Source organism: Falco peregrinus, chromosome 8, assembly GCF_023634155.1.
Source record: "Falco peregrinus isolate bFalPer1 chromosome 8, bFalPer1.pri, whole genome shotgun sequence".
NCBI classification, from domain to species: Eukaryota; Metazoa; Chordata; class Aves; order Falconiformes; family Falconidae; genus Falco; species Falco peregrinus.
The window spans coordinates 45163982-45186759 of NC_073728.1; the positions used below are offsets into that span (position 1 = coordinate 45163982).

Sequence of the window (22778 nt, forward strand, 5' to 3'; positions counted from 1 at the left end):
AAAAACACATTCATGTACTGCATGTTAATTGCAACATAAACATCTAGCCCATGCAAGCTGCTGACAAGGGTGCCTACCAGATGCCTCCGGAGCAGGAAGCTGCGTAGGACAAGCTGTTTCCTAGAAGGGCCATTTCTACTCTTCCCTGATTATCAGTAGATAGAACACAGCTATTAAAAAAAGTGTACTTATTATCTGCTTACAGATTTTAAATTCAAACAGTTTGCTCCCAATAGCATCCCCTTTTAAAAGGCAGCATAATTTAGGAAATACTCTTAAGAAATTTATGTAACAAATACTAAATTCCTGCTTTGGAAGTGATGTAAGCTTCATGCTGAATAACTTATGTCTTAAGTCTTGTTATTCACTTTAAGTTACCTAATCCAACATCTTTTCCTACTAGCAACACATTTACTCTTTGATAAGGCTAATCAAAGAGTTAACTATAGACTTTGCTGCTATTTCAGGCTCTCTAATGACACAGTTTTAACCTGACTAAAAACAAGATTTCCACCCTAAAAGATTCAGGTTGCCTTCATGGAATTTATTTACACTTGTTCAAGATGGGAATGCTTCTTACAAGCATCAGCTCTCTCTTCTTAAGTTGAGGTCTGCTTTCTGGCAAGCCATCCCTGTTATTTCTGAGGAGTATTCTGAATTCCTATGGAGTCATCTCAAAGAATTTCTTTTGCTGCCTTTAATTCCCTTAATGAAATGAACACCAAGGGAACTCAGACAAGGTAAGATTGTTTTCTCACTGGTTAGATCTGTATGTTTTGTGCTATAAGTAGGAGTTTATGTATTCACACAAGCTCTTCTGCAATGAGTGAAAAACGATCAGCAGTATAAAGGCACCTCATCTCAGGGAGCATAATCTGGGAGGGAGATGGAGCAACAGAATGGGCTAAGTAGCACAGAATGGCCACATCGATCCCATGACTTAGTCCAGCCAAGCCATAAGGATGCAGTTTGGAGAAGGTAAGAAGTTCAAGGCAGAAAACAGGAGATAAGAGATGTTAAAAGCATATTGCAACAGTATTTGGGTTGCAAAGTTAATGAGGATATAGGAGTGATTAAAGCTGACTACCATTAATAGACAAGTTTACTGATGCCCTTAACTAACCTCTTACATTCTTGCCCAATCTTTTTCCCACTATCCTAATTGCAGGCTATCACTCCACTGCCTATATGGTAATTTTAGGCTCTCTAAAAGAAAAGATACACATTCTCCAATACAACATTCTAACCAGTTATAAAGCAATTTAATCAAAACATAGCAGGTGTCAGTACTTACACTAACTTAGTGCTTTAACAGTCGCCAGTACTCAACTGAAAGAATTTGTAATGAAAGCTGCATCAACCTGACAATCATTTTCCCTTTACTTACACCATTTCTTCAGATCTTTCAACTCACAGTGAAGACTTCCAGCTTCCTGCACTAGCAGATTCACTTCTGTCAAGAGGCAAGTCAACACATTGTTTTGCCTTTCCAACTGTTTCTACAGAGGCAGAAACCTTTAGCTGGACAGAGAAGGTAGGAACTTTTGTGAGTTCAGTAGAAGGGAGGCAATTACGATGTCCAAGGGAAGGGTACCAAGAGTCAGCTGCTGAACCCAAGAGTATCCAGGAACACCACAGGCAGTTGAAGAGAAGAATTACAGGCAACAGGATAGCCTCATAGAGGTGGGACATGATGTGGAAGATACTGTAGTTAAATGCTGCAGTTATCACATATTTAATTACAAAGACTGTGCGAAGCTACAAAATAGAATGGTCAAGACATGGTCCATGCATAGAAGAGACCCAAAATATTCCTCATAGCCATGGCTACATCTACAAACTGCAGATCTACAGTTTCAATAGCCAGAAAAATCAAAATTCAAACCTGAGTCTTCTTTCAAGGTGTTTAATGTAAATAGTAGGCTTTAAACATGAATACTGCTTTACCAGGCAAAGGATATATTCCAGTGCCCCACAACCTAACACAGTTCACACACAGATGTTTTTAGCTAAGCAAAAAAAACCCGAAACTTAAGATAGTGCAAGCTAGTTAAGTTTCAAAACATATTTTAGCCCATGTCATAAAATCCTAGAGCAGTCTGGGTTAGAAGGGACCTTAAAGATCATCTAGTTCCAACCCCCTGCCATGGGCAGGGACACCTTCCATTAGACAAGGCTGCTCAAAGCCCAGTCCAACCTGGTCCTGAGCACTGCCAGGGACGGGGCACCCACAACTTCTCTAGGCAACCGGTGCCGGTGCCTCACCACCCTCACAGGAAAGGATTTCCTCCTAACATATAATCCAAGTCTACCCTCTTCAAGCTTAAAGCCATTACCCCTTGTCCTATCACTGCATGCCCCTGTATAAAGACCCTCTCCAGCTTTGTGGTCAGCCCCTTTAGGTACTAGAAGCTGCTGTAAGGTCTCCCCAGCACCTTCTCTTCTCCAGGCTGAACAACCCCAACCCTCTCAGCCTGTCTGCATAGGAGAGGGGCTCCAGCCCTCTGATCACCTTCGTGGCCCCCTCTGGACTTGCTTCAACAGGTTCATGTCCTTCTTAAGTTGTCATTCAAAGATTTTGTTAAAAATGACCGACATGGAGTTCTGATGTTCCCTTGAAAGAGGGACTTTTTTTTGGAAGATGACAGAATCAAAGCAGCTTGACCATTGAAAAAGCTGCAACTGTTCCCCTATGTATTTTACTTGGTGTGTATTTTGAACATTGAAGTCTTCCATTTTCACACGCTACATTTTTATTTTTTAGTTAAAGTGTTCAGAGTCTGAGGTGAAGTGGCACAACTGTGTTCCAGTGGATCAGAGAAGTTGTACTACACTGAGTAGAGTTGAACAGTGTCCCTATGGCCGCAGGGAAACTGGATGTCCAAAGCATCCTGTGTTCATGAATTGGCTGCAAGCTAGATGTAGAGTCACAAGACTGAAGCAGTGAGCACAGAAATGGTTGACAGCGGGAATGCAGTAGTTTTTACATTCCAAATCCAAATATCAGTAACTCATTTTAGCAGAGTAAAAATTAAATGAGCATTGGAGGTACCTTTTGAAATAGTTAGTGCTGGGGACCACTGTGATCGTAGAATATCAAGACAAATGCTGCCATTACTGTTAATATTTGGATGATAGATTCTTGTTGTAAATGCAACCTGCAGAAGAAAGAAAATTTCAGTATGGGATACACATTACATCACATGGTAATGAATAGATTTATGGTACCAGCCACTCACCTTAGGTGGTTTGAAGGGATAATCTGTTGGGAAGTGAATTGTCAAGAAAAATACTCCACCTTGATAGGGACTGTCATTCTGTTAATGAGAAAGAATCATTGCAGTTTGAGAAGTTACTACAAGAAGACTAGTCATAAAAAGCTATGAACATCAATTCCCTCATACTTACTGGTCCCATTATTGTAGCTTGCCAGTGGAACACTGAAAAAGAGAAAGATTTACTTCAGTTTGTAGAAGCTCAAGTAATGAACTACTTTCTTCCAGACAAAGCAGCAGAGAAGTCTATTTTAAAAACAAAGCCTTCTGAAAGGCTGCAGGGAAGCCAGCCAACGAATTAAACAGACACAGAGCAAAGTACTCAACACTCCACAATCGCTTGGTCCACACTTTGGGATTGCTGTGGTACCCCACATGTGCCCTGCAAAAAAATCCCATTACAATGAAATCTAGACAGTTATAGTCAGCTTTTCAGACCCAACAAACTGTTACTTCAGCTTTGTTGTTTCCAGTGAAGCACCCGAATTAAAGTCCAGTCTCCGATGACTGCCCTCTTGGAACAAGCTACAACAAAAGTACAGTATGAAGTCATACCTTTCCTAGGTAGGATCTCTCCTACACAGATCCTTAGTCAAATGGAGAGTAAGCCTAAAGTTTGCATACACCATATGTAAAGAGGCAAAACCAGTAGTATCTTGACTGAATGTTTAAGCTTAATCTCCACAGACGCCTCAAGATTTCATTAAAGCAGCAGAAAGCAATACAAGTCTTAAGAGAATGCAAGAATGACAAGAGTCTGTCTGCTCGATACTTGGAGCCAGGATGTGCTAGTACACACTTTAGGTTAAATGGAGTCTCACTCATATGCATCTGTCCAAGAGAACATCTTAATCTGGTAATACAGAAGATTCACGAAGAACGTCTTTATGCTGCAGAACACAAGGAAAACAAAGCTGTTACTCTGTATAATGCATGTTAGGAAGTTCTTGGGGCTTGTGTTCTCTAAAGGCCCTACTGCTAGTCCCTGCAAAGAGTACTAGCTTAACAAATTATCTGTGAAACAGTACCATGGGAAGTTTCCCTCTGTATGCATGTCAGCTACATAGTATCTTCAGAACTGGGGAACTGTACAGAAGACTCCTGTTGTTGCTTCAAGACACAGAAGCTGAAGCCACCTGCAGCTGCATACTTCACTTGCAGCTGGTGTCTACAGCTTGCAGGACTACCTGGGTCAAAAGCAATCTTGGCCCACAGTGGGCTACCTGTTCTAATCTAGCATGAGCAGTTTTTAACTACCTGTGGTCCAGGCATTACAGCTAGGAACAGCCCTGCCAAGGTAAGGGGAGAAGAATGTTTGGTTAGAGCAACATGTTTGTTACAAAGGGTACTGCAGCTGGTAAAACTCTACATTCAGTGCAGAATCAGTGAATAGAGAGAGCGGTTCATGTGCTCATATGTAGCATTCACTCATTTTAAAAGACTCCTGTGAGGCTGTCTGAACCCTATCACCCATAGCAAGACACTGAGAAACCTAGAGCAAGAGGACAAAGGAACAGCAGAAACCCTGCAGTGGAGATGGCAGGTCATCACAGAAAAGCCACCATGAATTCCCTAGGCATCAGTAGGATGCTGATAAGGTTCACTGTGACTGCAATGGACCTTAACCCAAATACCTCTGCACACTGAAAAGAGAAGCTGATACAACCACATATAGTCTTAAACCCAAGAAAAACCCAGAAAAGAAGAACACTTTCATAGTAGAACTTAACATTTTACAAGCTAGAAGGGCCATTTAGTTGTCTGGATCCATCCCCTGCCCTTCACTCCCACTCAGACTCAAGGAAAGTGCTTGTTTATACTAAGCTTTGAATTCTCACAATATCCAGGACAAGTCTGATGAACTAAGAGATGGATTTGTCATGGAGGGCTTTTTAAAATTGATTCTTTACTTTGAAATCTGCCACTCAAAGTTATTTACAAAGTAAGAGGATTGCTAACTTTCAGTAGCTAAACACAGGTGTACGTCTGGAAGTGAGCTAAGCTACCGCATAGCATTCTGCAGTCCCAAGCATATTTCCAAAACAAAGGCCAGAGGTGGGTGGAAGAGGGCTAAAATTATTAAGAGAAAGAAAATCCTGTCCCCACAGTTAGCAAGGCAGGAATGGCTCCTCACTTTCCAAAGTTTATGAACTATGGGGATGAGAAGCTTATAACTGGGGACAGTTTACATCAGCAGACTAACCACAAGATGCCACTCTGCAAGCACAGTATGTTCTGAGCTTTCAGAAACGTCTTTCTCTCAAGACAATTAAGGCAGACCTAGAACACAGGTATCTCAGAGAAGGCACATTTCCATTGCTGCCACTGCTATCCACTTACATACACCCAAAGGGCTGGTCTCAACAGTGTCTTTCATCAGAGGGCTTTCAGAAAGGTGACACAGAGGAGAAGAATTGAGTATTACTTTAAAGCTTTCTGTATTCAGTAGTAACTTTCCATTATAAGCACTCAAACTTACATTACCAACTTCACCACCAGACAATCTCCACCTTTGATAGTCTTTGGAAACTACAAAGTAGTTTATCATGGCACAAATCACACTTGCTAATTTAAGGGAAAAAAGCCTCAGCTGGCTCTATGCCCTAGTAATTACTCTTCCATGAAACTACAACCTTCTCCAAAATACTATTTCCAAAGCAGAAATAAGATGTGGAATAGCTAGAAGCTTAATGCTGCTGTTGAAAACCCTCAAAACAAAACACAGCTTTCACTTGTTGGAAAACATTGCTGAACAGTAAGATCTCCACTACTTTCAGTATTTTCGTTCTCAGGTTTCAAGTGCTTTTTTTTAATCTAGTCCTAGATTTCCAAAGGAACATACATTTCTGTACATTTCAGCATTTCTGCATAGTTCACAAATGATTCAGGAAGACCTTGGCAGGTAATTTTTTCCTTTTAGAAAGTATACCTAAGCTTAGAGCTCTTAGCACGTAGATTGAGGGTTTCCCTACCTAAATATCCCCTACTCTCACAAGCTTGGATGCTTTGCTGAACAGCACACTTGTCAGAGAGACCACACTGCACAGCAAGTTCAATGCATGCTATTTAATGGGCATGCCAGTCAATGCCTCCAAGTAGCCTTCTCTACACAGCAGAACCGTGTAAAGAGTTCTTACATAGAAGAGTAGAGAGTTCTTACACAGAAGGCTTCTTACATAGCCTTCTCTACACAGCAGAACTGCTAGAAAGAGTGTAAACACATGCCCTCATCTCAAGCATTTTATAATGCCAAGTACCTGAATTTACCCCAGGGCCCATGGTAAAGTCATAAAGCAGGTGGTGAATTTGCAAGTGTTCTTGTCTCATTGCAAATATCCTACTGATCTTGCTCACCTAACCAAGAGTTTAATGCTGCTACAAAAAAAGCAGTTCACCAGAAAGTGTAAAATCCTAGTCAATACAGGTAAGACCGTAAAGCTTGCAAAACCATTGCAGTTTAAAGGCCTCTCACAGAAAGCCACCGTAATGTACAGGGCAACAATTACATTGCCTCATTCACAGCTAATCAAAGCAGACTGGGGAACATTACCTATAACCAAGACAAAGAAGTATCCATATAAACACCATTAAGTCAAATCACACAATGTATCTTGCCCTCCTCCCTAGGCAAAAATGCATGCACAAGGTGACAATACATCTTCTTACTATAAAATTATGTTATACAAAAAAATTCAGGGTAGGACTTTAAAGTAACTGCTTTTTTCTGCTTTAACACAGCTCCTTGAGCTTCAAAAGGACAAAATAAGAACTCCAAATCATGCACCAGGTGAACAATTTTGCATAGGAAACATGACCAGCTGATGTTTCAGCCAAAGAGACTGTCCTAGGCTGCCTTACATGGAACCTGGCAGGGCCAACTGACTTGAGTACAGCTTTCAAACATAACAGTACTATGTGATTTAAGGATGCTCTGCCTGCACTTCCTATCTCATACCTAAGCAGCTATGTCCAAATCAAACCAGAAGCAGGATTTAGACATTTTGATTTTGCTTACTGAGAAAGCCACAAGCAGTATTCCAAACTGTGTGAAATCCTGCCTAAAAATTAAGAAAACTAACATTACTTTATGATTTAAACTTTAATTTACCAACTACTTTTTCCTCTGTTCACTTTTTAACCTCTTATCCCCAAAGACTGCATGTAACACTCTTAAAGTGTTAACTCACTCCTGTGCAAAATACAGTCAGCCCTGATTTTGCTGTGCTAGCATCTAGTATTAGGAACAGACTGTTTTGCTTCTACAGGACCATGTGACCACATCATATACAGTTCAGATATCAAAAAAGTTCAGAAAGCTGTATGCAGCTGCTGGCTGGTTTGGCCACAGACCTGCAGAGTTTATAACTTCACACCCTATGAGAACAGTTAATTCAAAAGGTCTAACTTGGCATGTCTTCAGTGTAGAGTTGCTCAATCAATAAAATGGGAGTAACACAAATCTTCAATGATACATAAGGCAGGTATTCTGTAATATATACAGAAGGGCAACAAATTTATGATTAGCATGTGGAGTAGCATCTAGTACTCTATAAAGAAACAGAAGGGTTCTCCTTGCTAAGGAGCTGGACACCCCGTTTTAGAAGAAAGGAAAAAAGTTAAGAGACTGCAGGTGTCTGATAGCAGCATACTTACTGTCATCACCAACAGGCCCTGCTGAACACTGTGCTGGAGGATCACGTGCCAGATCATTCAACTCCTGAAAAACATGAACAATTTATATAATTTCAAAACCAATCACACCATTGCTAAAAAAACCCAAACCCTGTTGGTGGCACTTTGGCCATCATTCTTGCTCACAAACAGAATGCTCCTATCAGTTTCCTGAAACCACAAGAATGGCAACAGTACAAGACTAATAGCCAGGACCTCAGAAAGCAAAGTTGCATCTTAAATTCAGGAAACATTTGGTATATGCACTAGTTACCCCTCTAGGTTTCCACAGAGGATTAAGTAACAGCAATCCCCAATCTTTTCAGATTTAAATTCTTTGATAACAGAACTTAAGAAATCGCAAGCACTACCAAGGTGAATATATATTCCACTATCTCCAGGTCAGAGCGCTAAAATGGCCTCAATCCAGCAATTCTCAATATCAGCTGTATTTCATCCCCTGCATTGTAAGGGCTCCCAGGCTGCTCCAGCTATAGTAATCTAGTTTATCATCCAAGCCTGCAGTGGCCTTTATGCAGTATGCAAAACTTCAATAGCCTGTGGTTGTTCCGTTTCCAGATGTGTGCATCTGTGGATACAGGTGGTTAAGTCAAGCGTCAAGTCAAGTTTTCCTCTGAAAAAATCCTATTATGAGTCTCAATTGCTCTGACTGGACAGGTTGAGTCATTCAGAGTATTTCTGAACTATATGCCAAGTTTCAATTTGAAGCAAAATCTCAGCCCAGAGAGGCCACACATTGTCACCAGTAACTCACATGGGCAATCTGCTCAGGAAGTGGACGTTTAGTGGCAAGTGCAAATAGAGTAAAACTTTAAAGTCAAACTTCGTCTGCTCTATTTCTGGCTCAGCCACTGACCTGCTTTGCATGATGGACCCAAACATACCAACTTTTTTCTGTGCTAGCTCAGTCTAGAAAGCTAAACAAACACCAGACAACCATTACACGGACAACTAAATCTAGCATTCAGGAAACAACATCCTATGCTGTCCCTGGCCCTCTGCACATTCAGCTTTTCACCTCACAGCTTGCAAGGGTTGCAAGCCACAGTCCACAGTGGACTCTCAGATACCAGACTTATCTGAAGTTTTGATAGACAAAACACTTAAGTACAATGACCAAGACAAGCTGACTGCAGGAATGGAAAAAGCTTGCCACTTAACAGCCTTTTGTTATTTACAGGCAATATTTAAGTTCTTGAATAGATGATCTCTAGGAGTTCCAGCTTCTACTTCCCATGGATTGGGTGGGAGGCCACCACTAACCAAACCCTCTTCTACAACACAAGAACACTGCCTTACATCAAACAGGTGAATCTCAGGATTTTCCTCAGTATGCACTCCTCCAGAAGCCTGGCAGTGGAAATAAAGCTTCACATACCCTGAGTACTGGTTTTGCTTGCAGTAGCTCCCAACTTCTAAAGAACCCAGCTGAAAGTCTCCTGACACTCTGCTAGTGCTCCTACCAAGCTTCTTTGCTGACCCAAGCAAACCTTGCCCCCATACTTTGTGGTTCAGCACGAACTTCGGCAGGAGTAGGTACTGAGCATGCAGCACTCGCTCAAGAGCCTACTCCCTCCTGAAGGTGAGGAGTACCTCCCAGATACCCTCTGAAGGAGGAAAGCCCTTCACAGTTGTCAGTTACGCATGTAAACTCAGAGCAGCCAACCTCATCCACCTGAGGACTCCCTCCTTACTTCCTGGTTGCAACCATCAGCTAGCACAAAGATCAGTAATGCACTCACTCCCCACCAGCACACTTCACACCACCTGCTGTACACCTCTGTTTTAACTCCAGAACATTAAATGTGTCAAGGAGCATCCTGAGCAATGAAGAATACTGCTCTAACCTAGAGAAGTGCATGTACTACAAAGTTCTCAGATGGCAACAGTCTGAAAAATACAGAGTAGCAGACACCACTGTGTTCTACTTCAGCATCAGCAAACCAAGAGACACCCTGTGCCATCAGTGCAGTGAAGGAACATGCAGCCACTTACACACAACTTCACTGGCACTTGAAGGCCACACCTTCGTAATCAGTCTAGCCACAGCTAAAAAGAATGAAGTGAGTCTCCACATGCACAAATCCAGAAGCATGGGCATGAAAACTTAAAAACAGGAATATACCCACTCTTTCTAAAGGTGTATAGAGTATGGTCGACTTCTAAATGCTATTGAACTCCTCTGAAAAAAATAATTTAATGCTACGGTACTCAAAACCCCAAACATCTGTTAAAAAACACCATATATTGAAACCTCTCTTACCATTTCTCATCCCCTTCACTCCTGTTTTACACCTAAATACAATGCAACAACACTAGATCCTGAAGAAGCACAATTGTAAGAACCCATGTTTTCTGTGTAAGACCACAACCTACTATGAACTGTATTTAAGAACCTAGTACACACCTTCCCTCCTACAAAGGAGAAATAGTTAAAAACACAGGCTGCAGCATGAGCCCATACTCTACCATCTAGTACAGGGGTCCTCAAACTTTTTAACCGGGGGGCCGGCATGTGGATGAAGTGGCAGGCAGTCATCTGCGGCTGCTTGGTTCCCCCCCCAACCCCTGGCAGGGAGGTTCTGTAAATACTGAGGGCCGGACTGAGGACCCTGGGGGGCTGTATCCAGCCTGCGGGCTGTAGTTTGAGGACCCCTGATCTAGTAGATACACAGCTCTAAAGCTGCCCTGACATTTACCTTATGTCCCACTGCTAAAAAGCGCCACTTAACTGAACTGGATGAAACCCACACCTTCAGTGACAGCACAGTGTAAATCTCACAACATATGCAGAGGCAACTATGAAGTTCAGTTAGTAGCAACCCTGTTTCTCATCAAAATACTATTTCTTTTCAATCTTCAGTTCCAGCTAGAAGGAATACTTCAGTGTTCTGAAGCCATGTGTAGTATCTTACTGGGAAGAGATGACTTACAGGGAACACTCATACCACTTGTCTCAGTGATACAGTTCTCACCCAAAGCAGCATTTCATGTTCTGCTCTATAAATTCAGACTGCAACATCACAGATTAAAAGTACCATGTAAAAAGCAACATATACGCTCCTCACGCTTGGAAAAGTCTAGCAACTATTCTCAACTCAAGCCCATGCAGAACAATAGCTCAGGTAACAATGAGGGAGCATAACCTCCACAAGACATCTCTGGAGCACAGCCACTAGCTGCAGTAGACTGGCAGTTGCCTCTGCCCACCGGAGAGGCTAACACATTACCAGATTTCCTGGAGGGCACAGATTATCGCTTTAACAAGCCATTCTCTCCAAGCTGCTGACACACTAGTAATACTCCCACTATGCGCTTGTCAGACCTGCAGAGCCACATTTAAAAACAGGAATGGTAGCTATAGAGAGCTGCATTTATCCAGGTACAAATGGAGGGGAGCATCCACTGCTGCAGCACAGTGCCAAGCCTCTACATCTATCAGAGAGGTTACTTTGCCTTTTGAAAACTTCTGTGCAGTTTTCCAAGGTACTGCTAGCCCAACACCAGACCTAGTGAGGTCTTTGCTTCCAGATGCTGCTGAAGGAGACTGACAACCAGCTAGTTGTAACTCAGAACAAGTTACTCTGGAGTTCACATAAAACTGGAACTCGCAATACATGGAGGATTCAACTACAGCTTAGTATCATCTACAAGCCAGCCATTACTGCATGAATCTGATCCTAAGCTGCAAAGTCTGCTGTGTTTCCCTGCAATCTGGGAAGGCTTGCTGGTCAATGATCCAGTCTGACCTTGGCAGCACTGATTTTGAACCAAAACCTGAAGAAAGCCATAGCTGGTTACCATTTGAGACAGTTTCTGATACTTAAGCACATGTAGAACATTTTGCTTTAGGAACTTAAAAGTGAGGATTCAAGCAGCCTTTGGATGAAGTTTCAGTTTGAGTTACTCAGCTTCCAGGAGGCCACCTCACAAGCTGCCTTCAGCTAGAAAGCCAACTTACAGAATTTAAAGTTTTTGCCATCTCCCCTACAGCAAAATACCCTTGAGGTTGGGCCCACTGCTGCAGATCATGCCATTAACTTCACCCATCTCACAGCTAAAAGTATTAGTTCCTCAGCAAAAAAATGAAGTGGAAGCATGGCACAAAGGTTTCAAGTGTCCTGCCCAAGGCCAAGCTGAATGAAACTACTGTTGCATGCATAAACTAGATATCCCAAAAGCTACTAAACTCGCACATGGAACTGACATTTAAGCTCCAAAAGTAGATTTTATTGTGCTCCTAAGCTCCCAACACTACAAACTACTCAGGGGTTCCAGGAGAGCATTTTAAGGAAGATGGGAGTGTGCTTATGCCACTGAATCCCAAGCTGCACTTCCCAAACCATGAAAAGCATCAGCAGCTAGCGAGGCCTCAGGGCACACAGGGAAGTCAGTGCCTCAAGTCTCACTCAGGCCCACACCACCCTCCTCCCCACAGTCTATTTCCCAGCAGCCATAACATTGCATCTCAAACATGTCTTGATCAAGCATTTCACAAATTGCACAGGAAGTTTTTAAAGCACTACCACACACAAGTGTTTAAAGTCTTACCTTAAAGTTTAACCCTGCACATGTTTAAAGTTATAATTAGTTGTAACTGTAAACTCTAAAGACATTTGTTGCAGTTCGAGTTATTCCTCTAGACAACAATTCCCTCCCCAGTCTAACATAGTACTGGTAAAAGCTGGTCTGGCCAGAATAAGGCTGGTTTTAAGGATTAAGTTAATGCCAATACAGCCTTTAGTAAGAACCATCAACGTAACTAGCAACATCAAGCAAGTAAAGCGCCAGTTATTTCCAGCAATTTTAATGCTTTGGTACACAGCAGTTTCTCAAATACACTCCAAAACACTTTGTATATGCCTACAAACAGTCAAAGTCCCTTTAGGTTGGACTCCATGATCTTTCCTCTCTACTACGGTTTGAGCTGTTTTCAAAACCTAATTTACTCAGGGACCACATCATTAGCTTGATCATAAGCCTAATTTTTGCTTCAGGTTGCTGCTATAAGCAAACGTTTAATTAAACTTCAGCAAGTTTATTTGCCTGAACCTTTCTGTGACAGGCAGTCTAGGGCCATGTTACAAAATTGTGACTTACCCAACCAAAAACCAACTTTCAGCCACTCAACCATGAACTGCTAGCAGCTTTCACCAGAGCACTGCCAAGCAGTATGGAATCAGGGCCAAAGCCAAATCAATAGCACTCTGCCTTACCTCAGCAGCGAGACCATGGCGCAGACAAGCAGCTGCCAGCTACCTGTGCAGGTCTGATGCAGACATTAGGTTAGGCCAGACCCTGCTGCACACTCCCTGGGCCAGCAGGTTCTACCTTTACCTGTTGCTGAAGGTACTGTGTCAGGTGAGGTGCAAGAGCATACATCCATCATGCATTTCATCAGCTGCTCCCTACTTGCCAAACAGTACCTCCGTACAAGGTAGCACTCACACATGCGCACCGTGGTCAGATCACCAATTCCCTACAGCATCTGTCGGTGCTCTCCCAGTCTACAGGACTTTTGTGATTCCAGAGCATCTGCCGTTCTAAGGCTGCTACCCCTATTAACAGAGCATTTTAATCTTCAGAAATATTTTAATCCTTTCCCTTTGACAGAATCTCCTTTCTCAATGCTTGAAGTGGCTCAGATCCACTGACTTTGACTTCTTACAAGGCTCTGCAAAAGTCAGAAGGCAAGCAGTTAAGTGAGTAGCATGAGAAGAGTCAAGCTGCATTAAATACAGGAATAACCAAAGCACAAGTTACAAACAAGCTCTGATGTAACTCACTTTTTTAAAAGCCCAAACATCAAGAAGATCACCAGAGTGATGTATAACTTCCTCCTGGTGTGGAATCCAAGTATTAAAAAGCCAAACTAGCCAACAGAAGCTTAACCAGTAGTCTCTGTACTAGCAACACACAAGATATTTAACACAGATGGGCTGCGCTGGCAGCTCCACAAACACAGCAAGAGGCCGTAACGGAAGAACCAAGTTGTTCCCACTGGCTGTTGTAAAGCAGAACTGGTAGCACAAAAATAACACAAAGTTTGCTCCAGCACAGGTGGCATGCATACAATTCTGTGAACATTGTTTACCTAGCCAATCTATCCAACACATCCCATCCACCACAAGTGTTCATTTTGGCAGAAGTGATACTTGAGCATCTCAGGAGGTCAAGCAGCTCTGGACTACTGGCAAGCCCATTGTCTTCTGCACTTTAACAGGGAAATAGCTGTGGAATATGCAGTTTAGTTCTGCAAAGCATTACCTGTTTTTTGGGCCTCCACGTTATAAGCAGTAATAAGCCACCATTCCTCTGCTGTAAGAAAATGTTTTACTTCAGCAGGGCTGAAGCACAGCATCCAACTGCCCCCCACTGCAGGGTCCATCAAGCAGTTAACATGGGGGAACCCATAAAAGACAATGAACTTTTTACTTGCTCTCCCACTCAAAGCGCTACAAACAGTGCCCGCTACAAACAGTGCCCTCGTTATTCACTTTCAGGTAATGCATTTCCTAAAGATAAGCAACAGATGAGGATGCAGCTGAATCCAAAGTACTTCAGCTTAAATGTTAAAATGGAAACTATTCATTACAGGCCTCCAGTATCACTCCCATCCTACCTCTGGATATCTTCACAATCCATTTCTTCTAAAATATATCCATGATAAAATAGATCAGTTTTATATATATAAAAAATTAACAATTGTTACACTTCATTGCTATCCCCACACTTCATGAGGACTCTGGCTGGCATGATTTCTTACACATCAAACATTTCTCACAAGGGGAAAAAAAAAGTTCCAAGTTTTAGATTTGCAAGCCAGCAAGCACCTAAGCAAGAATCAAGTCCACCACTGCCTCAAAGATCGTAGCAAATAATACAAGCAGCAATCTGATAGCGGGTCTTAAGTCTGAGCTCTTTCAGAGCATCTGCTTAAAGAACAGCTGCTGCTTCATGCACACTTATCCCAGCTTGAGCCTCTGCACAACCCCAAGAGGAACTGCATCACCAGACACCCTCGGATGAAACGCACAGGCTCTGGCACTACCTCACACATCAGTGACAACAGTACTTACCCAGCTGCAAAAAAACTTCTTGTTTACCCCACTTCCAGCCCAGAAGAGTTCAACATGCAAGAGGCCATTTCAGTAACACTGTATCTAAGGTTTACTCTTGGGATTTTCTGCTTGCTTCAGAGCTCCCATCCTTGTATTATCCAAGGACACAAAAATTTTGGAGAAAGCCTCATAGCTTGTGGTCAAGAACAAAACCACCAAGCACAAGAGCCAGTGGCAAGACTGAGACCTGAACCCAGATGTATCAAGACTGATAAAACTCTCTAAAAATGCCTAAGCAGCAGCTTTCCTTCCCATCCTTTCTTTGTGCTCAAGTCTACTGGGATTATTTCTACTTGATCCACATTCCGCAGGCTTTTGTTCTTGCCACAAGGTGCAACAGCAAAGGTCAGAAACTTGGCTGTTTCCTCATTACCTTGACAGGGATGGTCACTATGCTTAAGATACCACTGCTTTTCCCAGAAATGAGAATAAAAAGATGATGATAGGAACACTCTCCACAGGGTTTAATAGCAGGAGTGTAAACAAGCAGTGATTACTACTTAAGTGAGACAGCCACAGTAACTCAAATTAAGAGTGCTCCTCCTTCCCAGCCTATAGTTTAACTCCCATATAACTTTTAAAGCATCTGGACTGCTAGAACAAGCTGATTCATTTCCCTTCATATGCTTCGTAACTTTACGCAGCCCCCATTATCCCTCAGGATTCTTTTATCTTTGAAAAGCAGCACGAAGAGTCGGTCCACAAGCACCTAGCATTAACAAAGGCCCAACACATCTGGCTTCTCTCCTGTCAAAAACCACCGGCCAGCAACAGAAGCGCTGAGTGTTGAATCTTGAACCTCAGCACACACCAAACTACAACAAAGCAGCTTTCCCTGCTTCACAAGTTACCCAATAGAAGATATACCCTCCCCACAAAAGCCCTGTGCTATCTGCACGTGTCCCCCCACCCACAGCAGTCACATTTACCCTGTGCAGCATTCGCTGCCGTGTCTCCTAGGTCTATTCCGATGGCAAGCACACGTCCCACTCCCAAGGAGGACACATGCTCTTTCAAAACACCTGCAAGGCCACACACATGCCACAGAGCAGTCCTCACAGTGTACTGAGTATCACTAACGTGACAGAATGTTGCAGACAAGCAATACTCAGCTGCAGGCCAACTTCCTTATGTAGCCCCCTACCATACACTTATCTGGAGATTTCAATACACTAAAATTAAAATCCTTTCCTTTCAAGCTCTATTTATTCCACAAGCATACATAAGCTCTCCAGTTTTCTTCTCTTTAATTCGATCAGTATTACACATGAAGCTTCACAAAAACTTCAAGATAACCTACAATCAAAGCAGAGATGTTAACACATAAGCCAAACCTGACACACCACACAACAAAACAGAGGCAGCAAACCAATGCTGAATATTAGGTAGCTGGTTCACATCTGGTTTGGGACAAAAACTACATTTACATAGTAACAGAGACTAGAAACTCTACAGGAGGGACTGGCTTCTACACCTGAACCTTGCATGGGGACTCCAAACTGACAGTTACAGGTTTTGCAGGGAAAAGGACAGAAATTCCCTGCCTGACTCGACTCACCAATGTAGTAAAAGTATACTTCCATAATCCGTTGTTTGGGGTTTTTTTTTGCCTCCTGGTAAAAGATACTGTGCGAATCCAGCAAAGCATAGTTCTAAGACTACAGGGGGGTCAGCAGCAGCGTTCTTCTAAAATGCTGGGACACCAAGTGCGGTGCAGCTCCTGCTCCGGGAGAAGGCACCTCGCGTGGCTTCCCCTACAAGTCTACTAGATGACTCAGGATGTTCCAACAGAACCAGCTCCTTTAAAACCACAAATCACACTATTTTGACTAGTCTAACATGACAAGTTTACTACGCTTGGCTCACGCTTCAGCACCCGGCACCGAACACGCGGCCCCCGAGGGCGCAGCGGGGCCGCTCGCCACTCCCGGGGAGCGCCGCCAGCGCTTCCCGCGCGGGGCCGCCGGGCCCACGCTGCCCCGCTCCACGCCCGGTGCGGCTCCGGCACCCGCCAAGCGGCGGCGGCCGCTGCCACCCCCGGGCCCGCCGCCGTGCCCCGCCGCCGGCGCCCCCTCGCGGCCCCCGGGCCCGGCCTCCGGGGGCCACGTTGCCTCCGAGGGGCCCGCCCGCCGCGGAGAGCGGCCCCCGGCCCCGCCGCAGCGGGACCCTCCCGGTCGGCGGAGCAAACAAAGCGGCCTGGCAGGCCTCAGCCCCGGGCCCGCCCCGCCGGGGGAACTTCGCCGCCGCCTGCCCGCGTCCGGCCGCCGCCGGCCCCTCAGCGCGGGCGGGGAGTGGCGTCCGCGGACCCGGGGGGGGGGGGGGGGGGGGTACGGGGGGGCCGGGGACCCCGCGCAGCCGGGGCGGCCCCGGCCCAGCCTCCCCCCCCGCGCCAGGCCCGGGCGGCGGCAGCGGCCCGCGTGGGTTATGTAAGGCGAGCCGGGGCCGGGCCGGGGCGGCGGGGCCCTGCCCTTACCTTGTGGATTCTCTTCAGCGCCATTGTGTGCGCGAGGCGGCGAGGAGGAGCGGGCGGGGAGGGGGCAGCCCGCGGGGACTATTTTCCGAGGGGGAGGGGGGGAGGAGGAGCGCGGAGGTGGCGGCGCGGAAGAGGGGGGGGAGGAGAAGGGGGGAGGGGAAGGAGAGAGAGAAGGGGGGGAGGGAAGGAGGAAGGGAAGGGGGCCCCCCCCTGAAGGCGGCGGCGGCGGCCGGCGGCGAGCCGGCCTGGCGGTGCTGCCCGGCGGCGCCGCTGAGCTAGAGCTCGCTGCCGCAGCTCCTACCGCATCCCTCCGCCGCCGCTTTATGCGCTGGCGCCTCCTCGCCGGCCTTCCGCGTATCACTCCGCCGCGGCTCCCCTGCCCCCGCCGCGCTCCGCCGCCCGACGACGGCCCGCACTTGGCGGCACGGAGGCGGCCGCTGCGACGGCGCGGGAAGCGGGGAGCCGAGGGCGGGCTGGAGGAGAGCGGAGGCGGCTGGGTGGGGGAGAGGGAGGACGGAGGAGGACTATTTGTCCTGCGGCCGCCGTGCAGAACTCTCCAGAAGGGGGAGGGGGAGAGCGCGGAAGGATACGGCGGCGCGCGTGACGGAGTGATCTCGCGAGAAAGCGGGATGGGAACGAGTCCCGGCCGCGCCGCCGCTGTGGGGCCGGGCCTGAGGCGCCGGGGCCGGAGCTGAGGCCGGGTGGGACCCTGCGGCCGAGGCGGGACCCTGCGGCCGAGGCGGGAGCTGCTGCTGCCTCTGCGGCGCTCCCCGGCCTGGGAGTCGGTGTCCGGTCCCAGGTGTCCGGGCTGAGGCCGTAGGGAGCCCGAGGCCGCATCGGGGAGGAGGGCCGCCGGCGGCCAACCCCCCCCCCCCCCGGGAGGCCGGGAGAGCACCCGGGACAGGCGGAGGCCCTGTGGGGACGTGTTAAGTGGCGCTAAGAGCGATGTTGTGACACCTCGTGCCTGGCGCGGTGGCGGGCGGCTCGGCTCAGCTCCCCTCGCCGCGGGTACTGGCACGGGGCTGGGACACCGTAATTCATTTTTAGGCCTGGGAGGGCGCACAGACAAAGTACATCAAGTAGATCACAGAGTGGCTGCATAATAAAGGTTTGAACCATCAAACAGCCTTTTATTTGCATAGCAGAGTATCTCAAATACCAGGCTTACCGAGTGTGCCAAAACCTTCAATGTGTGTACCACGGCCTTCAGTGAAGAACACGAGGGAAGTGACCGAGGGCTTGGCACCCAGCAGGCCAGCAGCATGGAGGGAGGCAAAGACTCCAGCAGCGACAGCATCCAGAGCCCCTGTGGCCAGAGATGGAAGAAATTTCCATCCAGCATCCCCATGGAGAACACCAATACGGGTGAAAATAACGATTGTTCTTAGATGACTGAGCAGCTTGTATCAATAAAAGTTCATCAAATAATCCTTCTGATGGCTACCGACAAGCTGAAGGGTTCTGCACGGCATCAGCGAGCCGAACCCTTTAACCACGTCCTGTTTGTGCAATTGCAAGATGAAAGCACAAATGGGTAATCGCCGTAAACAGCCAGCTCAAACAAAAGGGCAACTTCCCTTCAGGTCTGAATCATCAGCAACTGAGTGAACGAAACTGGGAACAGGGCGCTGCTCAGGACAAGGACTTTGTGCGCATGTTCAAACAAGGTACCTCTGGAGGGGAGTTCAGCCTGACAACCAAACTGCCCGCCTGTACATATTCCCATGGGACATCTTGTAAGACTAAGACATTTTAACATCTACATTAAATTGGAGTCTTTTCTGTTGGTCCTGCTTCTCTTCCCATTGTCTGCTTTGCATCATGAATTGGAACTGGATGCTTGCCCCTCTGTCTTGAGCTTGTGGTGCCCAGTGCCTTGTGCTGTCTGGACCCTTCCAAGCTGGCAGTCCTGCTACAGAGTTGAGTAAGAAAAATGCCAAGAGCATTTTTTTAATCAGGTTGGAAGTCATAAGATTTTCTGAGAAGATGTCAGTTTCTGTTCCTTTCCAGGAAAGCCTGGTTTCATATGGATTTCTCTCATTTTTAGTGAATTATGATTTTCTGTTATTGCCTCTCTGTCTTCTCCTTACCTAGTACTGCATCAGGGTTGTTTTCCACAGTTCTCAGCAATCCCATACCTCCTGTGCATCTCTCGGCAGAGAGCAATGAAAGGGTTAAACAGGAAACTTTAGAGGTAAGTAAAATACTCAACTCCAAGCAGTGACAAACAGTTCTGTGCTTGGCGCTCAGCTCCAAAATGTCCCCTGGGGTCAGACTGTCCCTTTGTTAAAGCACCCTTCTGCCATCTAGTCCCTGTAGCCAGCAGAGCTACCTGCAGGATTAATTTGCTTGCTGCTTTTGAATGGGCAAGGTTTGGAAACCCCACACTACTTCTGATGCGTTGGTGATGATGAACTCATGCCTGTTCCTCTCAAACCACCTGCTCTTCCCTCCTGCCTGCATATCTGCTGCTCAGGGCAGAGGTGAGGATCTCTGATACTCCCACCCTGGCCTCACAGAGGCCTGGGGACTGCTGCCCCCCAGCAATAGCTGTGGTCCGTTCTCATGCTGACTTTGCTGCCAGCCTTTCTGCAACAATTCAAGGTTTCTTTTCTGGTGGCTTTAGCATAGGGTGTGTTTTGAATTAATTTCTCTTTCCTCTTCCACATTTGGTATGGAGAAAATAAATCACAGATTCATAAAAATGGTTTCCTGACGTTGGGGGGGGGGGGGTGTCAACTATTTTGGTTCATTTTGTGGCTTCTTGCACTTTTCCCTCTTTTTTGGTGCCTTTTGGGTTGCTGGACACCCTTCAGTTGCAGAAGAGCAGACAACAACCTTGCACTGCTCATTGCTCTGCCACCAGGGAGCCTGCAGCCCTTCCTTGCCACACCAGTCTCCACCAGCACGGGGAGCCAGAAAAGCTCAAATACTACTCCCAAGTAGTCCTGGCCTTTAAGGCTCCCCCCAGTCCTGGGGCAGAGGCAAAAGTCCTTTTCTTCCAGCATTTTCTGTTTTCCTCTCTTATTGCCCAGCCAATGTGGGATCAGTCAGGGGGGTCAGGCTGTCTGACCGGGGTCAGGCAGTCTAAATTCCTGCTTACTAGAAGTGACATCGCAAATTCCTCTTTACTAGGAGGTGCTCCCTTGGTCCCTGAGAGCAGTACGGCCATGATAGCTTTGGACAGGGCTGGAGCTGCAGTCCTACTGGTGACTGCCGGGGACACAAAGGGCTTCCTTCTGCTCAGGCATCTCCGGACGCAACCTTCTCATGTTTATGGGGCCGTTTCCCAAAAACCTTCAAGTCACAGCCTCTAAGGACTTCACTTCTCAGAGGTCTGCACATCAGCCAAGATTAATCTTTTTCCAGTATTCTCAGGAAAAATGCTGGAGTTTGTCCCCAAATTGGAAAATTATTTTTGGTTCACAGTAGCAACAGAAACAGCCCAGATTCTACTTTTTCCTTGCCGAGCTTTGAAAAGTTCTCTCTGAGTAGTACAGCATTGTAAAACTCAATCCAGAGAACAAACAATTTTGAACATAAAAAGATAGGAAAATAGTTTTGTTGTGGTTTTAGTACCAGTGATAACTATGATCTGCTATTTCTTACCGGATGGATGTGAATTTCTTTAAGAGATAAGTGGAAGCAGAAAAGTGATGTTCATTGTTGTTAATCACAAGGTCAGTCCTCTTAGAATTGCTGAAAGGCAAATCTCAGTTGCAACTTCTGTAGCTGTAAATGGATAGATGTTAACTTGGCGTAGGCTGCAGGAAATTGAAGGTTAGGACGTGTCTTATCCAGAAGGTATTTTCCTCAAGATTCACAGTTAGGTCTTTGTCTGATGTGGTAGTAGATTAAGTAGCTTTCCACTGAGGCTCAAACATGTCTAAAAATGCCATGAGGTGCAAGAAAGATCAGGCACAAATAAACATTAACGTAAGATCACAGGGAGTAGAACAAGGGAATACCTGACCCTGTTGAGCTCAAGCTCAGGATTTCCCCTCCTGGCATTTCACTCCATCACACTATGGTTTTCGTGTCCTTTGCATTCCCTTCCTCTTTGCTTTCTCTCTTTGCTCAGGTTTTTCGTTTACGTTTCTCCTTCATGGTCCTGGCTGCAGCACTTTATCACCGCCCATCTCCCTGCTGTCTCTTGATTTCTACTTTCTCTAGTTAGGACTTTCTTATCCTGCTGCATTTTTTATCACTTCTCTGCCACATCACCTGCAGCTTCTGCAGCTGTCCTGCAGGTTTCGGTCTCTCCCCACCCCTGCCCAAACATGGAGACAGTGGGATTGACCCATATGCACTTTTCTGTACCCGGCATGAGATCATATCCTGGCCCTGTTCTCCAAAAGGATGTGTGCTGCTCACCAGCACCAGAGAAGATGCTTTGGGCTACATCTGCTATGAAAATTCATGGCTGGTCCCCATCCGTGGTAGCCCTGCTGCAGAGAAAGCATTCCTTGTTAGGCAGATGCTGTCTCACCCTGCCAGTTGCTGCTGGACCCTCATGCAGCACCCCACCACAGCATTTTAGGAGGTGTCCCACCTGCAGCTGCCTGCCTTCTCTCTCTCAAGGAGATAGCTGGTCCTGCAGACCCGGGGCACCGTGGGGTACTGTGGTCTCTCATCCCAAGGGCACCGCTGTGCTCTTCGCTTCTGTTCCAGAGACACACTGAGAGGTCTGCTGTCAGTGCCTGCCAACATCATCCCGTGCCAACATCACCCGCTACAAAATAGCAGAGCATCACTGGAAGAGTTAGCTGAGTCCTGCCTTATCCTTGCATGACTCCTGCCTCCATGTGCCTTTCCTTCACCATCTTCCTCTGATCAGCTCTGCTCAACAGGGTCAGGTTGCAGTGCTGTATTAGGGGAAAAAAGCTAGACATGCTTAGGCAAAGGCACAAAAATTTAAAGAAGTGCAAACTTCCCAGCCTAGCTGGCTAAATCTGATTTTTCTAGGCTTTGGTAACCAGTGAGCCCTTTGTTAGAAGGTGAAAAAAGATAACTGTAAAGGAGGACAGCTCTGAAGACACAACTGGAAAAAGGAAAACCCCACACTTTTAACAAGGTTTGGCGCACACCAGTGGGCAAGCCTCAAAGAAAATAGCTCCCAGAAAAACAGACCTGGAGCAGTGGAGAAAGTGAAGTGAAGGGTTAGGGAGAAGAAAGCTCTGCCTCTGCCCCTTGGCAAACAGCAAAGGACCTGCAGCT

General features: G+C 46.2%; 1 protein-coding gene across 1 annotated transcript in view; it reads right to left on the reverse strand.

Moving 5' to 3' along the window:
* UBE2D2 (ubiquitin conjugating enzyme E2 D2) overlaps positions 1–17856 on the reverse strand; it is a 29302-nt gene extending 11446 nt beyond the window's left edge. The window contains exons 1-5 of the mRNA XM_055811575.1: positions 17562–17856; positions 7929–7992; positions 3409–3440; positions 3240–3317; positions 3053–3158 (exon numbers count right to left, since the gene is read on the reverse strand). Coding sequence (XP_055667550.1) covers positions 3053–3158; positions 3240–3317; positions 3409–3440; positions 7929–7992; positions 17562–17585 — 304 coding nt within the window. The 5' untranslated portion in view covers positions 17586–17856. The remainder of the gene's footprint in view (positions 1–3052; positions 3159–3239; positions 3318–3408; positions 3441–7928; positions 7993–17561) is intronic.
* Positions 17857–22778: the final 4922 nt, after the last annotated feature.